The sequence below is a fragment of the Vipera ursinii genome (assembly GCF_947247035.1).
Source record: "Vipera ursinii genome assembly, chromosome: 1".
Classification (NCBI taxonomy): Eukaryota; Metazoa; Chordata; class Lepidosauria; order Squamata; family Viperidae; genus Vipera; species Vipera ursinii.
This window is the reverse complement of record NC_139512.1, coordinates 290,565,460-290,592,831: the sequence shown is the minus strand read 5'-3', so window position 1 is coordinate 290,592,831 and position 27,372 is coordinate 290,565,460. Positions and strand designations below refer to the sequence as shown.

Sequence of the window (27,372 nt, the reverse complement as noted above, 5' to 3'; positions counted from 1 at the left end):
ACCTGTCCTGCTGCAGTGACAAGGATATCTAAGTGTCTTGTGCTCCACAGTGCCTGCTGGACTTGCCTCCTTGACTCATTGACCAGTCTTCTCTAACAAATCTGCCAGGGCTAGACTTCACTTGCTAGGATAGACGAATCCTCTATCTCACCAAGAGTTGAAGATTTGTTAGCTGCTTTCACCTGGTTTGGCCCATCTGCCCAGACAGTTTACTGGGGTCTGGCTACTGCACGTGTACAGCTACTTGGAGCCACAGATGAGAGCTAAGCACTAGGTGGGGATCAAGCAGATCTAGTATTGTGATACAAGCATCTCTATTTTCAATACTGTTTATTATTATCCCTAACACACTGTTTACCCTTTTTTTTTACAGTGGATACACATTGTCTCAATTTCATTAGACTGTTTACCATTACTTCAAGATCTCTTTCCCCATATGTCACTATTAGCTCTGGTCTCATTAGTTTGTAGGGATAGTTAGGATTTTTAACACCAACGTGCATCACTTTACACTTGCTCTTGCTGAATGACATTTGCTATTTTGGTCCCCGCTCTCCTAATTTGCAGAAATCCCTTTGGCGTTCTTCACAGTCTCTTATTGTTTTTCCCACTCTGAACAATTTAGTGGCATCGGCAAACCTGACTATTTTACTAGTCATGTCCACTTCCAAGTAATTTATAAATGTGTTAAAAAGCACCGACCCTAAGGTAGAACCCCGGAGGACCCGACTAGCTACAATACCTCTTTTCTGTTCTATTCTTTAACCCACCGTTTATCTACAATGGGACCTGCCCTTTTATTCCATGAGCTTGGGACCAGTGATTGAGAACTGTTAAGATCATGGACATGGTGGTTCTATGGATAAAGATGAATTGGGTGTGTGGAGTCATGGTGAAGCAGTTGCTCTCCCTTGGGAGAGATGGAGGGTTCTGCACGCCTTTGCCTTGATAGTAATTAGGGTTTTTAGACATCTACTGGCCCGAGTGAGAGTGGGAACTGACTGGAATAAGAGGAGAATGCATAATGCGGATTGAATTTGGGTGGCAGCTTGTAATGATTTGTGGGAATGAGCTTGGGAGGCAGGAGGATGAGCTGTAAATCTGGTTTGTGAAGTTAGATTCTGAGAAAGTTGAGATTGTTGTTGCTTTCATCAATCCTCTATATGACTTTAGATAGAAATTTCTAAAAGAAAATTTGAAGCATTTTTGCCAAGTGTAGTCAAATGTACAAATACAAAATAGTTCCCAGGAAATTGAGCAAACCTATACCATCAATACATGTGTATTTAGGAAACCACTTGCCTTTCCTGTTAGGACTCTTGGTTTTTCTTGGATTCTTTTTTTCAGAACCAAGCTTCTGTGGCATATCTGATTTCAAACTTTTACATGGCCTATCACTTTCATCTTCTTGGAAGCAAGATGTATTGTCTCCGCTGTCCTCATTATTATTGATACTGTCCTGCTCAACTCTTCCCATTGTGTTATGAGAGTTTTTCAGAGTATTATGCTTCCTACTATTACACTGATTTTCATTTTCATCTGGAGAAGAAGCCAAGCAACTTTTGATCCTTTCTTCATGTATGTCAGTATGAAGTACATCTTGTAAATTTAAATGAAGATCATTTGTAGGAGATTCCCTATCATCCATTATAATGAACTTTATTTCCACTTTGTCCAAATAACTCTCAGCACTAAAAAAAACAACCCAAAACAATGGAGATGTTAATAATATATCTTCACTACCAAGCTTTGCTAAGATTGTAGAATGGAGTTAGCTTTCTACCATTATAGATAAGTAGCATTTCATAGTTGTGAAACAAAATCATCAGATTTTATAAATATGAAATAGCTTTTTCTTTTAAAAGTATAGTTATTTCAAAGACAATGGCTTAAAATTCATGTATCTACAGATGTGCATTTGTGAAAGTTAGAATGTTGTAATTAGCCAAACCCAAACACTAATTGAGAATCTAATATTTAACAAGTTGTCTAAACAAAGAAAAGCTTACATTATAATTAGTAAAACTGCCTTGCTAGTTCTTACATTAAGCAATTAATTATTCATCTGAGACACACTTTGTAAACTTTAAACTCCACATCTTCTATAATGTAACTTTCATGTTCTTTCTAAAATGGGGGAAAATTAAGTAGAAATACTTAAATATTTGCCTTTCAAAGATGAAATCCAATAGGACTGTAGAAGTGAGCATCTGTGGTTGAAATAATGGAACCCATTATAAATTTGAAGATTAAATTATTTTCACTATGATAAAGAGATACGATTGGAACTATTTCCAAATTAAAGTCACTAATTTCATAGTGAAAATACTTCCAGTCATAAATAGGAGAAGATTGTTCATTTATTGACTATCAAGTTCCCAACCTTTTAAGTTCAGAAATAGGAAAGTACAGTAATAAGAGTTAAATTACCTGCTGCCGGTAAAATCAAGTTTCCTTTGAGTTCAGCTCAAGTCTTGGTAACTTCATGGATATTCCATATGTTTTCTGAGCAAAAAGACAGAATGGATTTGCTATTGGTTTGTTCCAGGTTGTTAAATTGTGCTTCTTTTTGATTCATAAAATGTAAATTTACTTGAGTCAAATTTAGCTCCTGGTGAGTACCTAGACATGTCCATGTTGTTTTCCTGACAATACAGAAATGGTTTGTCACTGCCTTGTTCTGCAATGTTTTTTTCAACTTCCCTACCTAGCCTACAGCTCTGGCATTTCCTGATGGATTTCTCATCTAAGTAGCAACCAGGCCACATCCTGTTTAGCTGCCAAGCCCAGACAAGGTAGGCCAGTATAGTTATAAAAACATAACATTACAGCAACATGCACAGAGTCATACTAGATGTGAGACACTGTGGGAGGCTGGGAAAATAATGGAAAGTTGACATAAACAGTCAAGAGATGGAAGGTGAATTCATTGGTAGCTGTCAAGGAACAGGGAAAAAACGTTTGAAAGAGACTCTGTTTTAATGATCACACAAGTTAAAAGTTTCTGTTATAGTTTTCAAAACAAAAATTAATTATCAAGCCCCACATTGCTGGGTAAGATCAAAGAAGCAAGTTGTTGTTGTTGTTAGCTGCGAAGTCGTGTCTGACCCATTGCGACCCTATGGACAACGTTCCTCCAGGCCTTCCTCTCCTCTACCATCTTCTGGAGTCCATTTAAGCTCACGCCTACTGCTTCAGTGACTCCATCCAGCCACCTCATTCTCTGTCGTCCCCTTCTTCTATTGTCCTCAATCTTTCCCAGCATTAGGCTCTTCTCCAGTGAGTCCTTCCTTCTCATTAGGTGGCCAAAGTATTTGAGTTTTAGCTTCAGGATATGGCCTTCTAGAGAGCAATCAGGGTTGATCTCCTCTAGGACTGACCAGTTTGATCACCTTGCAGTCCAAGGGACTCGCAGGAGTCTTCTCCAGCACCAGAGTTCAAAGGCTTCAATTCTTTGGCGCTCAGCCTTTCTTATGGTCCAGCTTTCACTGCCATACATTGCAACTGGGAAGACCACAGCCTTGACTATACGCACTTTTGTTGACAGGGTGATGTCTCTGCTTTTTAGTGTGCTGTCTAGATTTGCCATGGCTTTCCTTCCGAGGAGCAAGAGTCTTTTAATTTCTTGGTTACAATCCCCATCTGCAGTGATCTTGGAGCCCAGGAAAATAAAATCGGTCACTACCTCCATTTCTTCCCCATCTATTTGCCAGGAATTGAGAGGGCCAGATGCCATGATCTTGATTTTCTTAATGTTAAGTTTCAACTGAACTTTTGCACTCTCCTTCTTCACCCACAAGTTCTTCTTCACTTTCTGCCATTAGAGTGGTATCATCTGCATATCTTAGGTTGTTGATATTTCTTCTGGCAATCTTAATTCCAACTTTTGATTCATCTAGCCCTGCCTTTCTCATGATGTGCTCTGCATATAAGTTAAACAGGCAGGACGACAGTATACAGCCTTGCAGGACTCCTTTCCCAATTTTGAACCAATCAGTGGTTCCGTGTCCAGTTCTCACTGTTGCTTCTTGGCCCACATATAGGTTTCTCAAGAGACAAATAAGAAGGTCTGGTACGCCCATCTCTTTAAGAACTTGCCACAGAAGCAAGAAGTACACATTATTCAGTAAAGTGTCTTTAATAAAAGTCTTGGGGCAAATATCAATTTTGGAAACGTATAAGCAACAATGAAATGCTAAACCAATTACCCATTACTGATTTATTATGATAGTTATTTTGTAGTAATATTTCTTTAACAACCTAAGGATTCAGACTGAATACCGAATGCATGTCAGTATTTCCAGTGAAGGCAATAAATTAGAAGTTCTGTTACTGTGAAGGCATTGAAGAATCTGGTCAGAAAATATTTCTGAAAGGATGATCCAAGAGGTTATGAGTTGTTTACTGACTACTTGAATTTTTTAACTTTGGCAAAAGTGATTTTAATAATTCCAATAACTTAGAACTTGTGAAGAAAAACACTTTTTCCTTCCTGAGAGATATTCTTTGTCAGGAATATATATAATCTAAAAGCTGGGATATTTGGCTGTATCCATATTTTACAAATAATCTATCTAAAAATAGGTTTCATTTGACAAAAGTTTGTCATTCTATGTTCTACGTTCCTGCCAAGCACCCAAATTCTGATCACGTGACCCTAGGGATGCTGCAGTGGTCATAACTCACTTTTTTCAGTGCTATTGTAACTTCAAATGGACACTAAAAGAATAGTTGTAAGTCAAGGACTATCTGTAGTGTGAAAGATATGTCCAAATAGCACTGGATCTATCAAATGTGTTCAAAACAATTACATTCTAAATGTGCTGGATTTATTTTTCTATGAAAAGCACCTAGGCCCAGCCTGTACAAATGTCTGCAGTCCAAATATAACCTTCCAATATCATCCAAACCTCCAGTGATTAAAACCTTAACTCTTGTTTAGTATTGGTGAAAATGGTACACTGTGACATATATAGTTTAGAAGAAAAATGAACCAAAAATAAGAGAAGCTTATGCCTCTATGACTTGTGTACCAAGGTTTGTAGCATATCGTCCTGTGGGGATAACTACAAATCTTCAGGAAAAAGACTGAAACCTGTAAAACCTTTCATCAACATTTTGTTTCACAATCTGAGGTATATTTTTACAGCCAATTATTAGCTGGTCAAAATAATAAACTGAACTGCATGTAACGTATGCACTTGAATACATATAAGACTATAACTATCACTAATATTTACAGTTGATATGTAGAGTTACTTTTGACCTCTGCAATCAAAAATTTCATTTTTAATATGTGCCATTGCGTTCACAGGAAAAAAATGACAATAAAGATTATCTATCTATTTCTATTCTTGTAAATATTTAGCTGAATTAGAATGGAAATATTAATTCCCTCTATGATGTGATTATCCACTCTTCTTCTGTCCCTGCTCCCATACAGGGGGGCAAAAAAGGTTTCCAAGTATTAGCATCAAAATGAGGTACAGACAAGCAGTGAAAAGAAAGAACAGGTGGAAAAACAGGTGATTTTTTTTGTTTAAAAGAGATATAAAAAGGGAAATGTTCAATTATCTGGGAAATAAACATATTAACTTATTTATCTAATAGTATTTGTATTACACTACAATCTATTGCACATGTAGCTTATTTTTTTTTATTAAAGAGTTTTACAAAAACAAAATTTTACAATATATCCCCAAATCCCTCCCACCCCAAACCCACCCACTTCCCCCTCCCACTTCCCAGAGCTAAATACAGGATTATAGATTCTAAATAAAAATTATGCATAATATACAATTAATCAAATTCATAATGCGCTCTAACTCTCTTTTAACATAACTACAAACAACGTACCAATAACAATATCCCACTAAAATCTACTCATAAGCTAAATGGAACTTTTTAGTCCCATATTTGTTCTGAATATAATTTATCCATCTCCTCCAAACTGAAATATATCTTTCCTGTGAATGATCCTTCAGATAAGCAGAAATCTTAGACATTTCTGCAAGATTCGAAACTTTAAACACCCATTCTTCTACAGTGGGCAAACTATCCTTCTTCCAATATTGTCCCACCAGTAACCGTGCTGCCATTATCATGTTCAACATCAAGTTAGTTTCTTTAACATCACAATCTACAACAATGCCCAATAAAAACAATTGCGGGGAGAACTTTATCTTTCTCTTAAAAATCTTTTGAATGTTCCACCAAATTTTAATCCAAAAAGCTTTTATATTTCTACAAGTCTACCACATGTGAAAATAGGTAGCTTCTAAACTACCACACCTCCAGCATTTAGACTGTACATTAGGATATATATTGGACAGCTTCTTGGGATCCAGATGCCATCTATAAAACATTTTATAAAAATTTTCTCTTAAATTTTGAGCCTGGGTAAATTTGTGCCTCTCGTTTGTGGGTTCCTCAGGGGTCGGTTCTCTCGCCCCTCCTGTTCAACATCTACATGAAGCTGCTGGGTGAGATCATTCGTGGTTTCGGGGTAGGGTATCATCAGTACACTGATGATACCCAACTTTTTCTTTCCACCCCGAACCAACCCAGCGATGCCCTCGTTGTGATGTCCCGTTGCCTGGAGGCGGTCCAGGTCTGGATGGGGAGAAACAGGCTTCGTCTCAATCCTGCCAAGACTGAGTGGCTGTGCATATCGGCATCTTGGGTTAACCAGACCATTCCACCTCTAACGATGGGGGGGTGAGGTGTTACCCCCTGGTGATAGGGCTTGCAACTTGGGCGTCCTCCTTGACTCCCGGCTCGATTTTGAAGACCATAAAGGAGCCGCGACCAGGGGGGCTTTTGCCCAGGTTTGCCTGGTGCGCCAGTTACGACCCTACCTGGACCAAGATGCCCTACGCACAGTCACTCATGCGCTCATGACCTCCCGTTTAGACTAGTGCAACGCTCTCTACATGGGGCTGCCCTTGAGGACCACTCAGAATGCGGCCGCGCGAGTTGTGATGGGGGTTTCCTGATACTCCCATGTAACACCTCTACTCCACGAGCTGCATTGGCTCCCGGTTGCCCTCCGGGTGAGATTAAAGGTGCTGGTGATGACCTATAAAGCCCTAAATGGCTTGGGTCCGGGATATCTGAGGGAACACCTGCTGCCAGCATCAAGTTCCCTTCATCCAGTGCGCTCCCACAGGGAGGGTCTTCTCAGGGTGCCGCCGGTAAAAGATTGCCGGCGGATAACACCTAGGGGGAGGGCCTTCTCAGTGGGTGCGCCTACCCTCTGGAACCAGCTCCCCATGGAGCTCAGGACTGCCCCCGACCTCCGTTCATTCCGCCGGGACCTGAAGACCTGGCTCTTCGAGCTCTCTGGCCCAGGCTGAGAATTTTAATTTTAATTTAATTGGGGTTTTTACTTTTTTCAGGGATTGATGTAATTTCTAATTTTTTAAAAAAATTTACTATTTCTTGTTTTAAATACCCTGTAAACCGCCCTGAGTCCTTCGGGAAAGGGCGGTATATAAATCAATATATATAAACTAAGTACCGTTAGTTTATTTTTATTAATCTACATTAAAAATTCCTTTAATTACTTCATTTGAAATGCTGGCTTGTAAATGAAACCACCTAATTAGCCATGTTTTATTGGATATATCTCACCCTTTTTCCTGCTTGTGCACCTACAATGGAAGAACGCATACAACTTTACACTAATTTCCTCCTCAGTTCTTTTACCACCACCCCCCTCCAATATAAAATCTGTCATAGACAATTCAGAGTAAAGCAGAGTACTATAAATGAGGGGGAAATATGATAGATATCTCCTTCCTTCTTCTGTCAATCGGATCTTTTAGTGCAGAAGCCCCCAACCTTTTAGGCGCCAGAGACTGGTTCTGTGGGGAGAGATTTTTCCATGTAATGGAGGGGGTGTGGTTTCATGTGTTGCCTGCATCCCATGGATGGGGCTTTGCTTGTTTGCGCGGACCGGTACCAGTCCATGGACCGGGGACCTCTGTTTTAATGGATAAAAGATACTCTGTATTTTTTTACTCTGATTTGAAAGTTGTTATTTATGTATTTGTTTACTTGAGTTTTACCCTGTTGTACTGTTCTGACAAACCTTAAAATTGACTAACAAAATTTAAAGCAAACACACCCAACACATGCTCAATATTTAACTAGTGTGTGTGTTTGTGTGTGTATCCATATCTATATCCCTACAGCAGACATGTCAAACACAAGGCCCAGGGGCCAGATCTAGCCCACGAAGTGGTTTCATGTGGCCCGCAAAGCCATCCTGGAAACAGTGAGGGAATGCCCCCCTGCTGCCTTGGCACTTGCCCTGGTCCCATCTCCTTCTGCCAGAGACCCTCAAATCTGTCCCACTTCTGCCCAGGCCCCCATAGGCACCCTTGATGCAAATGATGTAGAGCTGGCCATGCCCACCCAGTAGGGCATACGTACTCCAGCCATGCCCACCCAGTAGGCCGCGCTCACCCTGGCCATACCCACCTGGCCCCCCAAGGGCAACCGCAATGCTGATGTGGCCCTCAATGAAATTGAGTTTGACACCCCTGCCCTACAGAATCTTAAACAGTGAGAAAGTAATAGCCAAGTCGTAATACTCCAGCCAGAGGCATCACCTTTCTTTAAAGGGTGGTGGTTGTGGGGGGAAAATTGGAAAAGGATGCCTTATGTATACCACTTTGTACTCCAATTTCCTTCTGTAAAAATTCCAATTTCTTTCTGTAAAAATAAGATGTTCATGCTTCTTTATATTTAAAAAGTAGTTTGAATTTTCTCAATTGCTTTTTCTATTTATTTTTATTTTAAAGAGTAGCACTTACCATACTTGTAAAAGTAAAATGCGTCTTAAACATACTGCTGGGTAAAGGAGATTATCATTTTAGGCAGAGTTATCTAGCATCAATTCTATCTGCCAAAAAAGTAAGAAATATAAATGTTAATACATTAAATTATAAATACCTTAGTTAGAAATCTGCCACAAGAAGATCAGAATTAGTGGAACATAGTGCCAATTCTTTTTGATTTATTAAAATGATATAGCCTTTAGTCTTCATAAATTACTGTAACTTTATTGACCTTCTTCAGAAAGCAAAAATCTTTCTAAATAAACAATTTATCTAAAAAGGAAGAAAGAATGCAAAGCATTAAGGATCACTCATCTCCTCCTCACTAACTGAAAACTCGTATCTTGATCATAATCATAATGTTAGAAGGGCAGGTCTTTGTAGAAGTGCCAAGGTATGACATTATTTTATTTAAGGAGGCTATTTGTTACATAAGAGATTTCTGTTTTGATGATAGGGCAGAGTTAATTTAAATCCATTTTTTCAGAATATAAAATTTAAAATTGTTCATCAATGCAGTTAGATACAAAATGAATCAGTTAGCTCCAGTCAGCAGATACACCTTAATATATATACATCATACAGGACCAAGACACATATCATACTCTACCTCAAGATTGCCAACTCTGAAACAAAACTTATTTCTTAATCAAATGTGAAAGCCCTTACTTTCAAATTAAAAAAAAGTTCTATGTCAAATATTTGGCACATTTATATAAGTGATATGGTTCAATAATGTCCAAATTTTTACAACAAACCATGAATATAAATACAATATTCAGAGATGATTTATCCATTTAGCAATGCCACCCTACAAACATTTCTGGTTTTAATTAACCTTAAAATTGACCTGCCAACAAAAGAAAACCTCAATGTAAATAATACAGGATTGTGAATAATTTTCAAGGTAATTGAAACAGACTTTTAATAAGGTACAAAGTTTACAATGCAGTGGAGGTTAGTAGAAGAAAAATTGAAAACTCCATCTGCCTTCCAATAAACCACAGCATTTGTACAGCTTGATACAAGGGGAAGGGATTTCCTTTTCTATCAATGTTTTTTGTTTTTGTGCTAGGCCCAAAGGAAGGATCAGTTAGAAGAGAGCAGAAAGCCATTGGTGGGTCCATAAATCTGAACGGTTTCATATCTCCTTTTTTATTTCAAAAATATTCAAATAACACTCACCTTTTCTTGGTGCCTTATTTTATTTTTAAAAACTGGAAATAGCCTGGGCTTCTCTGAACCTTTGAGAAAACTTGCATGCACAGGAAGGTCTACATCTGTGAACCCTTTTTGCAAAATACACTAAACTATGATCAAGTGTGCCATGGTTTACTAAATTAATCAATTGGCTGGATCAACACATCATAATGCAGAAAGCATCATAAACTGAAAACACTGCTTGGGTTCCCATGATACTCTAAATTTCAAAGTAGCAAATCGCCTTTTTAGTTTAAGATTTTTTGTGAACTCTATCAATACTTCATTGACAAAAGCTAGGAAATGTATGTATAATTCAAGACTGAATTATAGTAGTCTCTGTTACTGTCACCTATGCTGTTCATGTTTTCAAATAAATGATTTATACAGAAGCACCCCAGCACGATAAAGTGTGCACGCTGCATTTGAACAATGTCAACTGTGTGTGTGTGTGTGTGTGTGTGTGTGTGTATCTCCTTCAAACCTTGAGAGATTATCTTCTTCATTTATTTTACTTTCATTAAAAAAGGCATCTGCATTTTCTGTTTACCTTTCTGAAAACTGGTAGATGAGCTGCAGATCTATCAGAATAAGCAACCATCAATATGTGATTTAATTTTGTACACTAACAGATTATCATAAGACTCACGGAAATTGTGGAATTGGAAAGGACCACTGAGATTATCTCATCCTCCCACAGGAGACATACTGTACTGATCTTGGGATAATTTATTTATTATTTTATTTTATTTATTTGATTTGTATACTGCCCTTCTCCCTAAGGACTCAGGGTGGTGAACAGTGACATAAATATCAAAATGCACAAATACAGAAATTGAAAACAAATTAAACCCTAATGCCCAAATAGTAATAACCCCCACAACAGCCGTCCTTATGACCTCTGGACAAAGAATGAGTCACAAGTATAATAAATAAGACAGTCGCCTTAGCCAGGCTTCAGAGTGGATTGCCCCTTACTCTTGGAGTACTACTTGCAGGGGAAAAAACCCCAGTCTCTCTCTCTCTCTCTCCCGCCAACCCAAGCAGGAAATCTGTGTTGACAAGCGAAACGATGGCAATGCGACCCAGATCCAAGGACTGGCTTGACCCACAGTGAACACCAGACCGACAAGGCAGGATCGGAAAGGCAGAAGGTGAAGACGACCCGAATCGGACACGTTCAACCCTAATGTTTTCTTCTTATGCAAACATCCGGCGGCTCTTCCTAGTCCTGCCGGGCTAATAACCAGCTTTCCCCCTCCGCCCAAGCGGCGAAAGAGATCCTCGCGCCATCCCCCGACCCTGCTAACCATCCGATCCGGTTTCTGGATCTCCCTTACCGCCGGGACCAGCTCTACTTCACCAAGACTTCAGATGCAACAGCTCGGCTACCTCACTCCTGCCAGCTCGCCGCCCGCCCGGGGCTGCGGTAAACTCGGGACAGGAGCCTCGTCGCTTTCCTCCTCTCACCTCAAGCCTGCGGCCGCCTCCTCGCAAGAGTTCCGGCGAGCCGCTGGCTCCGCTACAGCCAAATTAGGATCGGGAAGCCAGAGAGAAGGAACGGGACGCAAAGAAACCAGACGCCCGCCGGCGGACTCCCGGGGCACAGAGGCAGAAGCCAAAGGTGTGAGCCACCGAGTGCCATATGCCTAGAGAGGACCGTGCCATGAAAACAGAAGGCTAGAATGCCGACCGCGGGAACAGAGCGCTCGGAGGAAGCGGAACCGCCGGTGGCGCTCCGAACGCTAAAATTGTCCGGGTGCAAACTGTGCTCTCCGTCGAGTTCTGCCAGGTCAGCACGTGAGTAAGGATCGGCGCTCGCCTTGTAAAAAAAAAAAAAACAGCGCTAAAGCGTGAAGATGGTTTTCGTTGCGTTGGTTTCCCCTCTCTTCATGGGACGGCAGTTGGCCCTGGCCGCCGCCACTTTACACTCTGGGCTGCGGTTCTCGGTACGGGGCCTGAAGGGTCAGAGCGTAACATCCGGGCTCCACAGCCTGGAAAACTCTTCTTCTCTGAAAGCTAAAATCGCCCAGATGGTCATAAAGGCAGAGCAGGATTCGCCCTCCGATCGAGGATTCATTGTCTGCCCCCAGTTAGCGCAAAGAGTGGCCTCCCAGGTGACGAGGGGGATGAATTTTGAGGAGTCCAGAACCTTTCTCATGGAATTCGGGGCAGGTGAGCGTTACTGAAGGGGAGCTTTTTTAGGGTAAAAGTTAAGCCAAGTGACCTCGAAGGCGATGAACAGAGGCTTCACTTCCTCAGGGTCTTGCGGAAGAACAGGGTAGAACAAGGGTCTTCAAACTTGGCCCTTTTATGACTTCTGGACTTCAACTCCCAGAATTCCTCAGCCAGCCACGCTGGCTGAGGAATTCTGGGAGTTGAAGTCCAGAAGTCATAAAAGGGCCAAGTTTGAAGACCCCTGGGGTAGAACAACGGCTAATGACCCTCTTTTACCGGTCTACTATAGAGAGCGTCCTCTCGTATGGTATTGTGATTTGGTATGCTGGTCTGACAGCCGCGGACAGGAAAGTATTACAGAGGGTGGTGAGCACAGCACAAGACATTGTGGGCTGTTCCCTGACACCACTGGATGACCTCGCCAGGGCTCGTTGCCTTGGAAGAGTGAGGAAGATTCTCAGGGATGACTCACACCCTGGACGTATCTCTTTACTCTCCTACCATCCGGTAGGACAGGGGTCTTCAAACTTGGCCCTTTTATGACTTGTGGACTTCAACTCCCAGAATTCCTCAGCCAGCAAAGCTGGCTGAGGAATTCTGGGAGTTGAAGTCCACAAGTCATAAAAGGGCCAAGTTTGAAGACCCCTGCGGTAGGAGATATAGGAATATAGCCAGCCGTACCAACAGGCTGAAAAATAGCTTTTATCCGTGGGCTGTTAGGCTTTTAAATGGGACATAATCTTATGCAGAATTGACTTGGGAGGCCGGTGTGTGGTGTAGTTGGTTCACATGGTGTGGTAGGATGGAGGGTTTGTTGTCACTGTGTGTTGGGGGGAGAGAGCACGGGGGAGGCTCAGCTAATCTCAATGTACATATGTACTGTGACAATAAAGGTTTATTATTATTATTTATGTGATGATAATAAAGTTGACATAAAGCTGTGAGGAGGAATTCACCAGATTTGTTGCAATACCTGTTAGAGAAAGGGCGTCTTCTAGGTATTTACTGCTTGGTAGGTTTGGTATCTTGACCGTTATGCTGCAGTAGCAATCGGCCTGCAGCAGATTATAATTTTCAATAGAAGAAAATATATATAGCTCAGAATAGGACTGTGGAGGCCTTGGTGCTCTTTGAACTTCTTGGCTTGCAGACGTTTCATTAGCCAACTAGAAAACATTATCACTGAAGCACTGATGTTACCTAGTTGGATAATGAACACAAGCAAGCAAGCTAAAAAGATCCCAAAACTCCACAGATTATAATTTTTAAAATGACAATAATTTTATAATACTAAAAATTCATATTGGGTACTTCTTGAAGAATCATCTCCTCTGTGTAACTTTACAATCTTATAACAGCTCCCAGGAACATAACTTTCATTGAGTTGAAGGGATCTCCGTCCAGAAATACATAGTTAATCTAACAAATATATTTTTGTTTCAACCTTATTATATTTTAACTGGCTTGCATCATCACACAATTATTGAAAAGACAAGGTTTTTTGTTATAAAGACATGTGAAACCTGTTCTGACAGATCTCATGAACTGGCTTTCATGGAAATATTAAAAAATTGTAAAATAGAGAAAATTATCTATGTTGGAAAAGCTGTTTCTACTGCTCCTTCAGTTACATTAAAAAACAACCAACCTTTTCAGGTATTGTTGCATGCACTAAAAATTAAAATGAAAAAGTGGTTGAAATATCATGAAACTCCTATATCTTGCTAGCTTTCATGCAAAAGAACTGACAGCTAGCAGGATTTAGCTATTTCATACCATTGTCAGACTATGACATATTTTAGGGTTTCATGAACACATATTTGGGATGACACAGGCACAAAAGCTATTTCTCTGATAGCAGATTGAATTGGGAGTGACCACTTGGAGCAGACGTGTGAAACTCGCGGTGTCACGTGACGTCGTGCAATGTATCGGAGCTTTTTCTCCATTGCCAGCAATGGGGTGGGCACGGTTTTGGGATGACGTATCTGGCCCGTGGGCCGGCAGTTTGACACCCCTGACTTAGAGGAATAGGTAGTCCTCTAAGGTAGTCCTCAAGTTACGAATGTAATGGAGCCTGCCCATTCCATTTGTAACTCGAAAATTTGTGGGAGTGAATCTCGAACGAGATCACTCCCTGCTCATTAAGACTCACGTGGCTTGTTAAGTGCACATGAGGTATCTCAGGGTGGGAAAGGCCATGGAGGGCTTAGTGATGGAACAGGCCCCCAAGGCCTCCCTGACCCACTAAGATACCACATGCTTCCCCCTCCCTTCTTGCTGCTCCGGACTCAATACCATGCAAACCTCTGCTGTGGTTTCTTTCTCTTTGAGGGAGAGGAGAGTCAGCTTGGAAATGCTTTTCGTGCATTTTCATGCGAGTTCAAAAGAGATCATGCCCCCCAGAAGCTTCCATTCTGGGGGGGAGCATTTCCTTTGTTTGCTTGCCTATGGGGCAAAGCGTGAAATCGGAGTTGGCCAGGTGCAGAAACCAATGCTGTCCATGGCCCAGGTGCACTGCTCGCTCGCATGCACCTGCCTTAGTTTGAAGGCAGGAACGAAGCCTTCAACTGAGCAGGCAGGCATTGCGGGGAGTGTCCCCTTGCACCTGCGTCCAAGCTGCTGGCAGCAGTGGCAGCCACCTGAGCGGCCATGATCTCCCCTCCCCACCCAGCCCCCACCTCGCCCAACCTATTCCTTGTCTGACCAGCCAGTAGCCCAAATCCTGACCAGTCTTCTTGTCATCCTCGCAACTCAAGCAGTGACAGAAATTGCGGCAGGGAGGAGACAGATCTTCTCAAGATGAGTCTGGGGTGGCACGAAGGGAGGGGGAAGGGGAAGCAGTTGTGGGGAGCGGGGGGGGGGTAGAGTGAATGTCGCAGAGCCTCTGCAGTCGTTCATAAGGGCACACAACTGCCGTGGTGCTGGAACATTCGTAATTTTGGGATTTTCTCGTAAAAACTAGGGGACACTTATCATGTAACTTCAAATGAGTGCTAAGTGAATACTCATAACTTGGGGATTACCTGTAGCGTTGCCTCTTTTTGATCAAGGTGGATTTTCCAAACCAGATACCATTATTGGCAGCTGAACAATATTTGTTTCTTCTCTCCTTTTAGGATTAGGCAATACCTGATGTATAGATAAATGTGCATTTTTCAACTTTCAAGTAGACTATTTTGGTTGCTATCTCTCTTTTAAATAAAAATAGAGCTTTTTGAATACATTCTAGAATGGAGTATTAAACAATGGCTATTTTTAGGTCCTGGAGTGTTGACTCGAGAGCTGCTTAATACTGGAGCCCATGTTATAGCTCTAGAGAATAATAAAGCCTTTCTTCCTAACTTAGAGGTAGGTATTGTCTTAATCCCATTATAAATCTCTGCATTTTCATTTTAAAGCAAGGCTGGAAAACCTTTCTGATATTTCTAGATTATGGCTATGTGCTCCTGGCTACTTTCCTTTGTGACCAGAGGCAAGCTCGCCTGACCAATAACTAGCCAAGACACAGTGAACACCTTTTGTTTCATTTATTGCAATAAGCGGGGAGAGAAGCTATCAAAGCTTGGTTCTCTCCAAAGTTTCAATCCAAAATATTCCCTTCTTTATATAATCCTGTCCCAGCCGCCACATCCCTCCTCTTTCCCCATTGTTTGAGGTACTATATAAATGTAATAAACCTTAAACCTTAAACCTTACTATGAGGTTACACTCTTTCTGACCGCCTCCTATACATTTCCTGCTACATACTAAATCATACATCACATGTACATTAAAATTAGGAGATAATTTATGCAAGGTGTGACTAATTGACTTCTTAGAAAAATAGGTTCTTTCCTGTTTTGCTAGTTATCTCCACTTACAGCTCCTTTTCCCATTCTGAAGACCCAGATAATTTTCCCTACATGTTTCTCTTACATCCTCCTTTTATGCTGTCCTTTCCTGGTTCCCATCCATTGTTTCTTTGGTAAGCTTGTTTCTCCACTCAGTAAATTTCCATTGCAGCAAATTCAATTTTAAAAATTTCTTTCAATATTAAATTTTGGAGACCTTTCCTTTACTTCTGTCGCAGGTCAGTGTGAGTGATAGTTGAAGAGATACCAACAGTCTAAGGAGAAAGTGATTGACAAGAATAGAATAGCCTAGAGGAAGGCTATTTCAGGTGTTCTGGTTAACCCCTAATTGTATGCTTGTATTTAGTCTCTACAGAAAGAATTTGAAAACCAATTGGACGTAGTGCATTCCAACTTCATAAAATTGGATGGTAATCCAAATGCATTTTTGAAGGGTGAATTATGTTCTGAGACACTTTTTAACAAATTGAGAATCTCCGAAGTTCCTTGGACATCAGGTAAATTACTATACATGTATGTTTATTGTAACCTGACAAATTTAAATTGTACATTCACTTTTTCTTGATCTTTTGAATTTGAGGTGTCTCCCATTCAGACAGAATCATGTAACTAAATCATTTCAATATAAAAGTTATAACATGAAAAGGAAAATGGCTTTTTTAAAATTATCTTCGCATTAGTCCAAAATATTTTTTAAAAATATTCTGCTGAAGCAGAAAACTATTAAGACTTTACTTTAAAAAAATATGCTAAGGAAGGATTCCATAATTTCTTTCCAAGTTATCAAATTTGAAGGCTGTCTGTAGATATAAAAATAACCAGTGAAAATGGTGCTATTTCTCCTTGCTAAGTCTCTAATAGAACTTTTTAATAAATCTTTTGAATGTGAATAAGAAGTGGGCTTTCATGAACAAAACATAACTAGGAAGATGAAAGTCCCAAATGCTAATAGTTATATTGCTGAAGCTAACTATTGTGCTTATAATAATTTTTAATTTTGTGATAGTGGCGACAATCTGTACCTTGGATGTAGGATGAGGGTGAAGGTTCCTTCAAGCTTGTGGATTGGATTGCAAACATTTTGCTTGTAGGCTAGGACTAGGTAACGTCTTCAGCAGAATTTAGGGAATGTCAGGGTTGGTGTTCTACTTATAAGGGCTTTTAATTTTTTAATTTAATACTAGATTGCTGACTTAGGATTTATTTGTCCTAATTTTCAAACATCATGATTGACTTTAAAAACAGATATTCCTCTAAAAGTGGTTGGAATTGTCCCCCGAAAAGAAGAACGGACCATTCTTTGGAAATATACTTATTTTTTATATGAATGCAGCTCTATATTTAATTATGGAAGAATAGAACTGAACTTGTTTGTCAGTGAAAGAATGTACAAGGTTTGTATAAAAAAATTGCAGTAAGTCAACTTTGAAATTGTGTTTATTTTTATCCTATCTTTTTTATTTTTATAAATAACCCAAGGGAGTGAACAAACATAATGCTCCCCCCTCCTCCTATTTTCCCTGCGACAATCCTGCGAGATGGGTTCGGCTGAAAGAGAGTGACTGGCTCAAAGTGATCCAGCCAGCTTTCATTCCTAAAGCAGGACTAGAACTCACAGTCTCCTGATTTCTAGTGTTTCCTTAAGTACTAGACCTTTTTTTAAAAAAAAAACATTTTAAAAACAATTCTAAAATATATTGATGATTTATAATGTTTGTTTTGAATTTTGAATTTAAGATTTGTTGTAATATATTGCCTTTACTGTATCATTTAAAAATATGTTGTTATACAGATAGTCTTTGCTTGCCAACAGTAACTGGGACTGACAACTGTTGCTAAACCACGTGATCGTAAAGCGCAATGTCACGAAGTGTTGGCTTACAACAGCAGTTGCAACAATTCCAGTTGCTGTCATTAAAGCAAGCTACATGTGGTTTTCTTGTGATCATCATTTGCACCCTCCTGCCACCTTTCCCATTGATTTTTCTTATTGGAAGCTGGCAGTGAAGGACACAAATGGGGATCATGTGTGGGATTCTCTGTTGTCGTAATTGCAAGACGGTTACCAAGCACCCGAATCTCAGTCATGTGACCATGGGGACACTGCAGCTGTGAGGAGGATTGGTCATCGGTACCCATTTTTCACCACTGTCATAGATAGCTTCAAATGATAACTGAACAGTTGGCTGTTAAATGAGGAATACTTTTAACTTTTTATGAGTTATCTTGAAGATATTCTCAGATAAGAGATGACGTAGAAATAAGTTATAACTATACCTAATCTAATTTACATTGGCAGTAGAAAGTGTGATTTCTAGTCAAATATAAATCATATGTAGATTTTCATATTTTAGAAACATTTAGGAAGATCTAGCAGTGTTCCTGGCCTGTGTAACCGGCACTGCTGAATCGCAAAATCCCTATATTCACTGCATTTTCTGCCATGTGGAATGAGAAAAAGGAAACCCTCTTTGTGAGATACTGAATAAAATCCATTCTATTTTCAGCGTTATTCAAATAGAAAAAATAGGCAACATTTTTCATGATCAATTTATTTTAGTGGGTGTTTCTGCGCTGAAATAGGCACCTTTTTCTAGCTTACCAAGGAGTAGGTTGTGGTCTACTTTATCAAATGCCTTACTGAAATCTAAGTATATACTACGTCCACAGCATTTCGCTGGTCCACTAGTTTATTGAAACTTTTATAGCAAAACTATATATGCATAGACACAGCTTTTGGTTTTTTTGTTTCTTCTGTTTAATTTAATAAAAGGCAAAATATGATGACAAGAAAACAATGAAATAAGCTTCCTGATACAAATAATGTTTCATCAGACGTAGATTATTCATTTGATAGATTATGTGCCATCAAATCAATGTTGACTCTTACCAACCACCTTGCTAGATTTCCTCTTTCTCGGAATATCTTTTCTAGAGTGTTCTTTGCTAATCTAATAGTTGCCAGAGAAGCAGTGTATTTCTTGACTGCTGAGTTGATAATAAACTCTTAAAAGACAGAAGATATTCATGACTTCAGCAATGAAGATATTGAATGGTCATCTCAAAGATGCTTTTTCAAAAGGCAAGTGGATTTTGTTTTTTCATTGAGGAACGTTTCATTTCTCATCCAAGAAGCTTCTTTGATAAGAATTGAAATGTCTTTCTCAAGGAAAAAAGTTCCACTGCCTTTTGAAACAACACCTTGTGAGACAACCATTACCAGGATGTCTGAGAATCTCCATAGGCCTATTGAGTTGTCAGTTCTAAGACTGGATGCTCTCTACCTGTTGTTTTTAGCTACGGTAGTTTTTCTTTAAATTTAATCATAAGTCCCATGTTTTTCACTATGTCCTGTGACTTACTGCTAGAGCTTGCAGATATTTGCATTTTCAGCTAATTCAGTTACATAACTAATGTAGACATCATTAGACTATTATACTCTAGATAAGTTTTTGTATCTTTGGAACTGTAATAGATTTCTATGAGAAGGAAGCTAGGAAAATATTAGCAAAAATAAGGTTCACCTATTGCCAAGAATACTGCAGGACTTGTATGGGCAATTGCCAAGTCAATAATGATTTTAAGGCACACACACATATACAAAAGCAACATATGGCACATCCAGCATAATCTCCAACAAGCTGTCTTGCATACCTTGATTCACTTTTTAGCATTTCTTGGCTCACTGAGGCTTTCAAGTGTTGATTCAGGTTTTCATAATAAAATCAGAAATATAATGTAAAATTACTGCTTCTCCTTTGCCAGGTTTTTGTTGCAAAACCTCCAGATAAAAAATATTACCAGACACTAAGTGTACTTTGGCAAACAGCTTGTGATATTCATCTTCTGCATAAGGTGAGCATTTTGTGTATGCAGTGATTAATAACGCAGACCTGCTTGTCTTGCACATTTATCACTGACTTGATACTAAAAATTTGGGACATGTTATTGAAAAGAGTGAGATGTGTGAAGACAGCATTTTTATCATCTCAAGTGTTATATAGTAATGTGGAACTTGACAAATTATAATATCCACCTTACCTCATCTCCTTTTTTTGTGTGCTCATGTATGGAGATGCTACAGTAAGATGTGTCTCAGGAAAGTCCCTTAACCTAGTTGAAGTGTTTTCAAAGGCAGCGAGCTATGCAGTGAGAACATCTCATATAAGAGAAACTGACTTGTAGCACTTTAGCTATCATTCCCTGCATTTATCAAGTTGCTATAATGTAAATTCTGAAATTGTTTTTGTTAATAACAAAATGCTTATTTTCTTAGTCTTACACAAAACAATGTAAGTGTCTTCTTGTCTATTCTCATCACACTATGTTTTATTTATGATGGGGGGGATTGCTGTACCCTGAAAATTAACTGCTGAAATCTGCGGAAAGCAAGATAATAAAAAATGGACTTCTATGTATAAACCTATTGTCAAAATCTCTATTTAGGATGCCAACATTCAGAAAGCTGAATGTATAATTGATTTTAGTGCTTCTTCATTCTTTCTTTCATATCTTGGCCGTAGTATTTTAAAGCTACACTAACTTTCATTGTTTCCTCTCTTCTAGGAGCCTTGCTCTTCATTTTTAACTATTTCAAGGAAAAAGTCCTTGAGATCAAATAGTGCGGTGAGATTTTAATATTTGTCAGTCCTAAAATAAATGCAGTGTGAATGTCTGGGTGATTTTATGTGCAAGAAAAATATACAAATTTAAAGGAGAATTTTTGTAGCTCAGGGTTGAAATGAAGAGTCCTTGGTGCTCTGAGCTAGCACTGATGAGTTACCTAGTTTGGGTAAAGAAATATCTGCAAGAAAACAATGAAACTCGGAGACCACTCAGGACTCCACAAATTAATTTGGGGCTGTTCAAGATGCAGTTAATTCTTCCTCTGCAGACACATAATTGAGAGGTTTGAAAAGTGATTGTGCCCAATTTGATTTAAGGAGTTGTATGTAAAAAGCCAAATAATGGATTTGAATGTCTATTCTATTTTAGAGAAAAACAGATAGCTTTTATTTGCACTTAATTAACATCAAATTTTAGTTTCAAAGTATTTTTACATGAATCAAAACCTATGCAGGTAGTCCTCACTTAAAGACCAATCATTTTGCAACTGTTCGAAGATATGACAGTCATGGAACAGATGCTTTATGGCCCATAAGTCACCCCAACCATAAATAGTTGTGCCACCCCACCCCCACCCCCAATTGTGTGATTGCTTGTCAGGCAGGTCATGTTTACAATTGGTTACGATGTTCTGCGGTAACATAATTCCAATTTACAGGGAAGCCAGCAAAAAAAAATGGTCATTCAAATGAGTGATTATGGCTTTGTCTTAATAATTGCTGCAAGAAAGATCTTTTTTTTTTCTGGTCACGTGTGTGCCTTGACTTATGACCACAACTATTTATGACCATAATTCCTGGCTTAGTTACAGTCATAAGTTGAGGACTACCTGTGTTGGGAAGATTCCTACTAGGAATTGTTATTGCAGTCTTTCCATGGTTTGCTATAATTTTGCAATAAATGTCATGTACATTACCATGAAAAGGGGAATTAAGATATTCATAATCCAAGACAGACCACATGTACATATCAGTAAATAATCTGGAAGAATTACTAGGAGTTTTCCCAGAAGATAAGCTCAAGTTCCAGATGGATCTCAACAGACTTGAACACTGAGCCTTATCTAACAAGGAGATAAGCAGCCTAGAACTAAGCAGAAATTTCCTAACAGAACAATTAACCAGTGGAACAGCTTGCCTTCAGAAGTTGTGGGTGCTCCATCACTAGAGGCTTTAAAAAAGAGGCTGGACAGCCACTTGTTTGGAATAGTGTAAGGTGTCCTGCTTGATCAGGGGGTTGGACTAGAAGACCTCCATGGTCCCTTCCAACTCTGTTATTCTGTTAATTGGGCAATATAATGCTCAGAGTCACCTTAAACCATGAGATGGGTGGCAAATAAATTTAATAACAATATCGGCATTGACAAAATTACCATCATTCAATTGCAAAAGGCAGCTTTACTCAGAACCACTTACTGTACATCCTGCAACAATATCTTTAACACCATCAAACATCCACATCTACCTATCCCAGGTCCTTGGGAAGAACTTGAAAAGTGTATAAAAACATCAAATCTAATTTAAACATCTGGCTAACTGTATGACAAACCATTATGATAATAAAGGTGGATTAAAAATGCCAGATGCAAAGTTCTGATTGCAAACTGATAGTCTTGGCTCATAACACACCAGATTTAATTGTGGCTGAAGAATTATAGATAATTGGTGTGGTAGTACCAGGAGATAGTACAGTAGAAGAAAAAGAATTGGAGAAAATCCCAAATTAGCAAGATTTGAAAATTGAAATGGAAAGTTTATGGCATAAACTGGCCATCGTGTTCCCAGTTGTTATTGGCACACTAGGTTATTGGCAAATCTTGGATGGACATTAGAAAATCTATGTATTGACAATGTTTCCATCTGACAGTTGCAAAAAGCCAGACTGCTTGGATCTGTATATATATTTTGCTTATACATTATGAAATACTAGCTCCTTGGGAAGAATTGAATGTGTCTGAAGGCCAACAAACAGAGCTAATATACTAAAGAACCATTATTTTACATTTTTCTGCATATATTAATAGATTAATAAAATATATATGCATAGACATTCCTTTTACCAAATTCCCAATGAAGTTTTCAGACGAGTTTAATCTGATCAAGTTTATAAAAAATATTGGTTAAAATGCATTTGAGTTAATTGTTAAATTGAGATTTTTTATTCTTCTACCTTCTGCAGAATGAACACTTGTATTTAGTACAATTAACACCGCGCAAAGATTTATTTACAGACTTCTTGACAACTGCTAATTCAGCAATATTTATTATGATGTTAAAGCAATGTTTTGGTAAAGCCTCAACTAAGCTAATCAACAAATTGAAGTAAGTAAAATTAAATTTTCTCAATTGCAAAACTGCATAGACTAATGTTTAATACAATGTGTCATGCCATAAATAAGTAAAATGGTATATAGTTACCATTACATATGTGCACATGTATTATACATGTGTAATGATACATCCTCTCCAGCAGCCAACACCCAGATAAGCAGTGATTAACACCAGACAAACAACATAAAACAATACCCTAATCCACAGGTGTCAAACTTGTGACATCATGTGACATGTCACGACGTATCATGACTTTTTTTTCCCATTGCCGGCAATGGAGTGGCCGCAGTTTTGATGTGACGCATTTGGCCCGTGGGCCAGCAGTTTGACATCCCTGCCGTAATCCAAGAAACTATAAAGGAGAAAACCACACTCTCACCAACATAGGCAGGGCATGCTACTATCTATAAACAGGCAGTAAACCTCACACTCACTGATATTGATGTTAGCTAGTTCAGTAATGAAAGCGAGCAACGAAACTCAGAGAACACCAAGGACTCCATAGAATATATTTTATTTTGACAGTATGGTACATAGTGAAGTTAATGTATCAAAGTAGAAAGCTTGTTATGGATAAGATTGACAGCTAGAAGGAAGAAACATAGAAGATACTTTTCAGTGCTGGAATTCAAAAAGAGCTCTCAAATTTTTTACGGAGGAAAAATTGCATAAAACAGGCAACAGGACAGTAAATTTGTGGAGGCAAAGGAGATAACAGTTGCATTATGCAAAAAGGAAATGGAATTATTGATAATTCCATTATGCTTGAACAGTATGAATTTTGCTGTAAATGTTCTGGAAATGTTGCAATAAATTCAAGCTGTATAGGAAGTTTGACTTAGTTTTTGTCAGTGAAAGAGAAACCAAATGAAGCTCATATTAAATTTTGGGTTTAAATGCATGAAAACTCAACAGTATCTATCATCTATCTATCTATCTATCTATCTATCTATCTATCTATCTATCTATCTATCTATCTATCTATCTATCTACAGAGAGAAAGACATGTTTTGGCTTTTTCAAAATGTACAAAATCATGTATATTTTTATATTTTATTACACTATCCCAACATTATAGAATAAATAGGAATTTGGAAAATTTTAGAATACTGATAATCCTCAACTTATAACAGATCACTTAGTGATAGTTACGACAACCTTCTTTGCCCCCCCTCCCCAAAAGGTACTTACAACCCATTTCCAAAGTTATGTCTGTTGAAACATCCCTGGGGTTGTTCACCCTTATGACCGACCACAGAGATGCTGCAACCCCCCCTCCATCTATTTCCCTCCCATCCTGTCCCATCAGATCCCCACAGGCACTGACTCTGCTTTGCTGGTCCCCTGGGTTCCACATGTTCCTGCCTGCCCACATTACCGATTGCTCACTACTTTTCTGAGATCTCCAGAGCTCAAGAGGTTGTGTGATGGAAGGAGGACAGGACACTTCTTGCTGGGCCATGTGACAAGGAGTCGTCTTTTTCCAAGATGCTGGTGAAGCTTTTGGCTTTCCTTTCCTCACCAACCCTAGCCTTTCCTTTCTAAGGCATTAGCATACCAGCTTTGGCAGTGTCCTGTCCTCCTTCCATCACCGCTAAAGCTGGGGGGTGAGGGGGGGAGGCAAATGCATGCAAGGAGAAATCCTCTTGGTTCCAAGTTGCTAGAAAGATGGCTGCTTGTGGAATTCCAGGTCCCATTATGATCATAACTCAAGGATTACCTGTATGCCTAACAGTATGCTTATGATTAACAGAGCCAGTGACAGAACATCCCTTTGCTAAAAGGAAATTAAATTGTTCCCCACTATCACCCTAACTCCCAAGATGCTTGTTATTATTTTAACGTATTTTTGGAAATGTGCTCATATGCTCCAGGGTGGAGGGGTAGGGAACAAGCATTGGCTGAAGTTTTTCTTGCCAAAAATTGTGTCTAAATCTATGGTGGAATTCAAAAAAGTTCTTGCCAGTAAGTATAATACATGAAACTGATGTTTTATTTAAGATCAAGTTGGATTCCTGTTTATTTTTTAAAAAAATTAAAATATTCTAAATAGAATCAGGCAAGCCAGTTAGGCCAGAGGTCCCCAACCTTTTGGGCACCAGGGACCAGTTCTGTGGAGAGAGGTTTTTCTGCGGACCGGAAGGTGCAAGGTTTGTGTGCCGCCTGCATCCTGTGGATGGGGCTTTGCTTGTTTGTGCGGAGCAGTTGCTGGCATGCTGCGGCCCATTACTGGTCCATGGACTGGGGTTTGGGGACCCCTGAGTTAGGCAATCGCTAAGGCAGATATTTGCAAGCATACTGGTACTTTTGGGTATCATATTTGGAGGCAAGATTTTAAGAACATATTACTTGATCTTTATCTATTAAATTATATCTAATTTTTCCATTGTTTTCCAGTTTATGGACTTATCAGAATGCAAAGAATTTGTTGACCGAGTTGGAGATTCCAGAAGATGTTACAGCTGGTGGTTTATACCCAGAAACATACAAATCTCTCTTTGAACGTATGGAACAGTCTAATCGAATTGATCGAAATTTGTTCTGTGACGCCGATTTATTGGCAGATGATAGCGCAATTCTTTAAAATGAAGACTATTTAATTTATAATGTTTTTTCTAAACTGAAATATTTAGAACCACACCTTGAAATTTTACAAAGAAGTTAATCCCTATGAAGATGACAGTTCTAGAAAATTTAAATTATGCAAACAAGGAAGATACAATGGATCCTAAATGATCAACTCTGAAGTTGCTGTATCTTGGAAACTGCAAAGATTAGAAAACAATTACTGTGTACCCCACCAGTTCTGTATAAAACAGATATTTTCTAAATCAGTATTTTACCAAGATAACTGAATGAAAAAAATGGAAGAAAGAGTGAAGGGGGCATGTAGTGATGCCCAGTATGGTCCCCTGCAATTCTTAACTATGCTTTTGATTTTTCCTACCCAAATCTTAAGACATGGAATTTGTCACTGCTGAAAGTTATCTTGCTGGTTTCTACCTATTTATTCCAGTTTAACAAGTTATTATCTCCTGAACCTACTGTACTCTATAAGATTTTTACTTTTACTTTTACCTTTCTGTCATATGCAGATTGAATATATTTTCTAACCCTTCATCCTAAGTTATATGTTCAGGGGTACAGAAGTCTAGAATGGAGTCCTTGTGTAACCACTTAGTTCTTCTTTCCAACTTAATGTGAAGCCTTTGATAAACATTTGATGGGTATGCTTCTTCAACTCAATATTCATCCAATGATATAATAGTGCAGTTCATCTTTTGCCATGCTGCCTTCTAGTATTTTATTGGAGACTTTGTTGAATACAAGTTAAACTGTCCATTGCCTGTTTCCGGTTAATTGTCACTGTATAAAAAAAGACAATTAGGTTGATTTGTCATGATCAGTGTGTTTCCCCATAGCAGAATAATATAATAATAATAATAATAATAATAATAATAATAATAATATAAACTTTATTAAATAAGAAAATTAAGTTGAGTACAAAGTCCCAGATTCAAGATCACGTTTTGTTTAGTATATTAAACTGCTAGCGTAATTCCAGCTTACAGTTACTTATGAATAAGTTACTTATGAATAAGACCATACTATCTCAAGTGAATAGTTTTGGGAGGGATAGTAAGGGCTATAGGCCACATGATCAAGAAGATTTTAATGTGTTTGAGCAACATGGTGGAACTAAGGTAACATACGACATATGACCGACAATCTTTGCTGGCCTGGCGAGTTTCTAGTTGTTTTGGAACTGTTGGTGAGACCGTTAAAAGTCGTTGGCGCTGTTTGAATTTGTTATACCAGCAGCAAGATCTGACTGCTGGCCTAGTGATGGATTCTATTGCAAATCAGGGCTGTTTCCAGAGGAGGCAGAGGAGGAGAGGACCTGGAGCTTATGGAGTGAAGGAACTGGATGAGGCTGTCGGCAGGCCCAGAGGAAGAGAGAGAGGCTTTTGGAGGAGTTGGTGGCGGCAGCAGCGTGCTCCAGGGGTGAAAAGAAGCAAGGCCTCTTTAAGGAAAAGGTGGAAAAGTCAGGATCAGAAAAAGGAAAGAAGGCGAGGTTGTCAGAATACAAGCAAATTTGTGGGCTAATCCACACCCATTTCCATCTGTCCTGTTTGCCATCGTTCACTCCCTAGAGACTAAAATGGACAATGTGAAATTTGAGCGGGCCACGAACAAGGAGTATATATCGGAGGTGGTGACCCTTTGAGAGCTGTATGCAACGAAATTTCATTTTGATGTATGCCGATTGGTGTACATTCAAAGTGACAATAAAGTTATCATCATCATCATCAATGAATACCATTTTATTTAGAGATGGCC

At 39.1% G+C, this 27,372-nt stretch overlaps 2 protein-coding genes across 3 annotated transcripts in view; one reads left to right on the top strand and one right to left on the bottom strand.

Annotated features, from left to right (window-relative positions):
• The window catches only part of CNST (consortin, connexin sorting protein), a 28,406-nt gene extending 16,909 nt beyond the window's left edge, over window positions 1-11,497 (bottom strand). The window contains exons 1-4 of the mRNA XM_083348679.1: window positions 11,384-11,497; window positions 8,820-8,908; window positions 2,431-2,505; window positions 1,303-1,691 (exon numbers count right to left, since the gene is read on the bottom strand). Of these exons, the coding sequence (XP_083204805.1) occupies window positions 1,303-1,648 (346 nt within the window). The 5' untranslated portion in view covers window positions 1,649-1,691; window positions 2,431-2,505; window positions 8,820-8,908; window positions 11,384-11,497. The remainder of the gene's footprint in view (window positions 1-1,302; window positions 1,692-2,430; window positions 2,506-8,819; window positions 8,909-11,383) is intronic.
• A 208-nt stretch (window positions 11,498-11,705) lies between these two features.
• On the top strand, window positions 11,706-26,371 carry TFB2M (transcription factor B2, mitochondrial). 2 transcript variants are annotated; one of them, XM_083348812.1, is made up of 8 exons: window positions 11,706-12,218; window positions 15,484-15,572; window positions 16,422-16,572; window positions 17,321-17,469; window positions 19,841-19,930; window positions 20,642-20,701; window positions 22,880-23,022; window positions 25,429-26,371. In XM_083348812.1, the coding sequence occupies exons 1-8, from the start codon at window positions 11,903-11,905 to the stop codon at window positions 25,613-25,615; spliced, it is 1,185 nt and encodes a 394-aa protein (XP_083204938.1). In that variant the 5' UTR covers window positions 11,706-11,902; the 3' UTR covers window positions 25,616-26,371. The 2 variants fall into 2 exon arrangements, with proteins under 2 accessions (XP_083204938.1, XP_083204939.1); XM_083348813.1 differs by lacking the exon at window positions 20,642-20,701.
• The last annotated feature ends 1,001 nt before the right edge of the window (window positions 26,372-27,372 follow it).

Excerpts from the sequence above, each read along its gene's own strand:
- TFB2M (XM_083348812.1), top strand. The coding sequence starts at position 11,903 with ATGGTTTTCGTTGCGTTGGTTTCCCCTCTCTTCATGGGACGGCAGTTG. Across the intron at positions 16,573-17,320 it reads CGAAGTTCCTTGGACATCAG|ATATTCCTCTAAAAGTGGTT; the intron begins GTAAATTACTAT and ends CTTTAAAAACAG. Across the intron at positions 19,931-20,641 it reads ATATTCATCTTCTGCATAAG|GAGCCTTGCTCTTCATTTTT; the intron begins GTGAGCATTTTG and ends CCTCTCTTCTAG.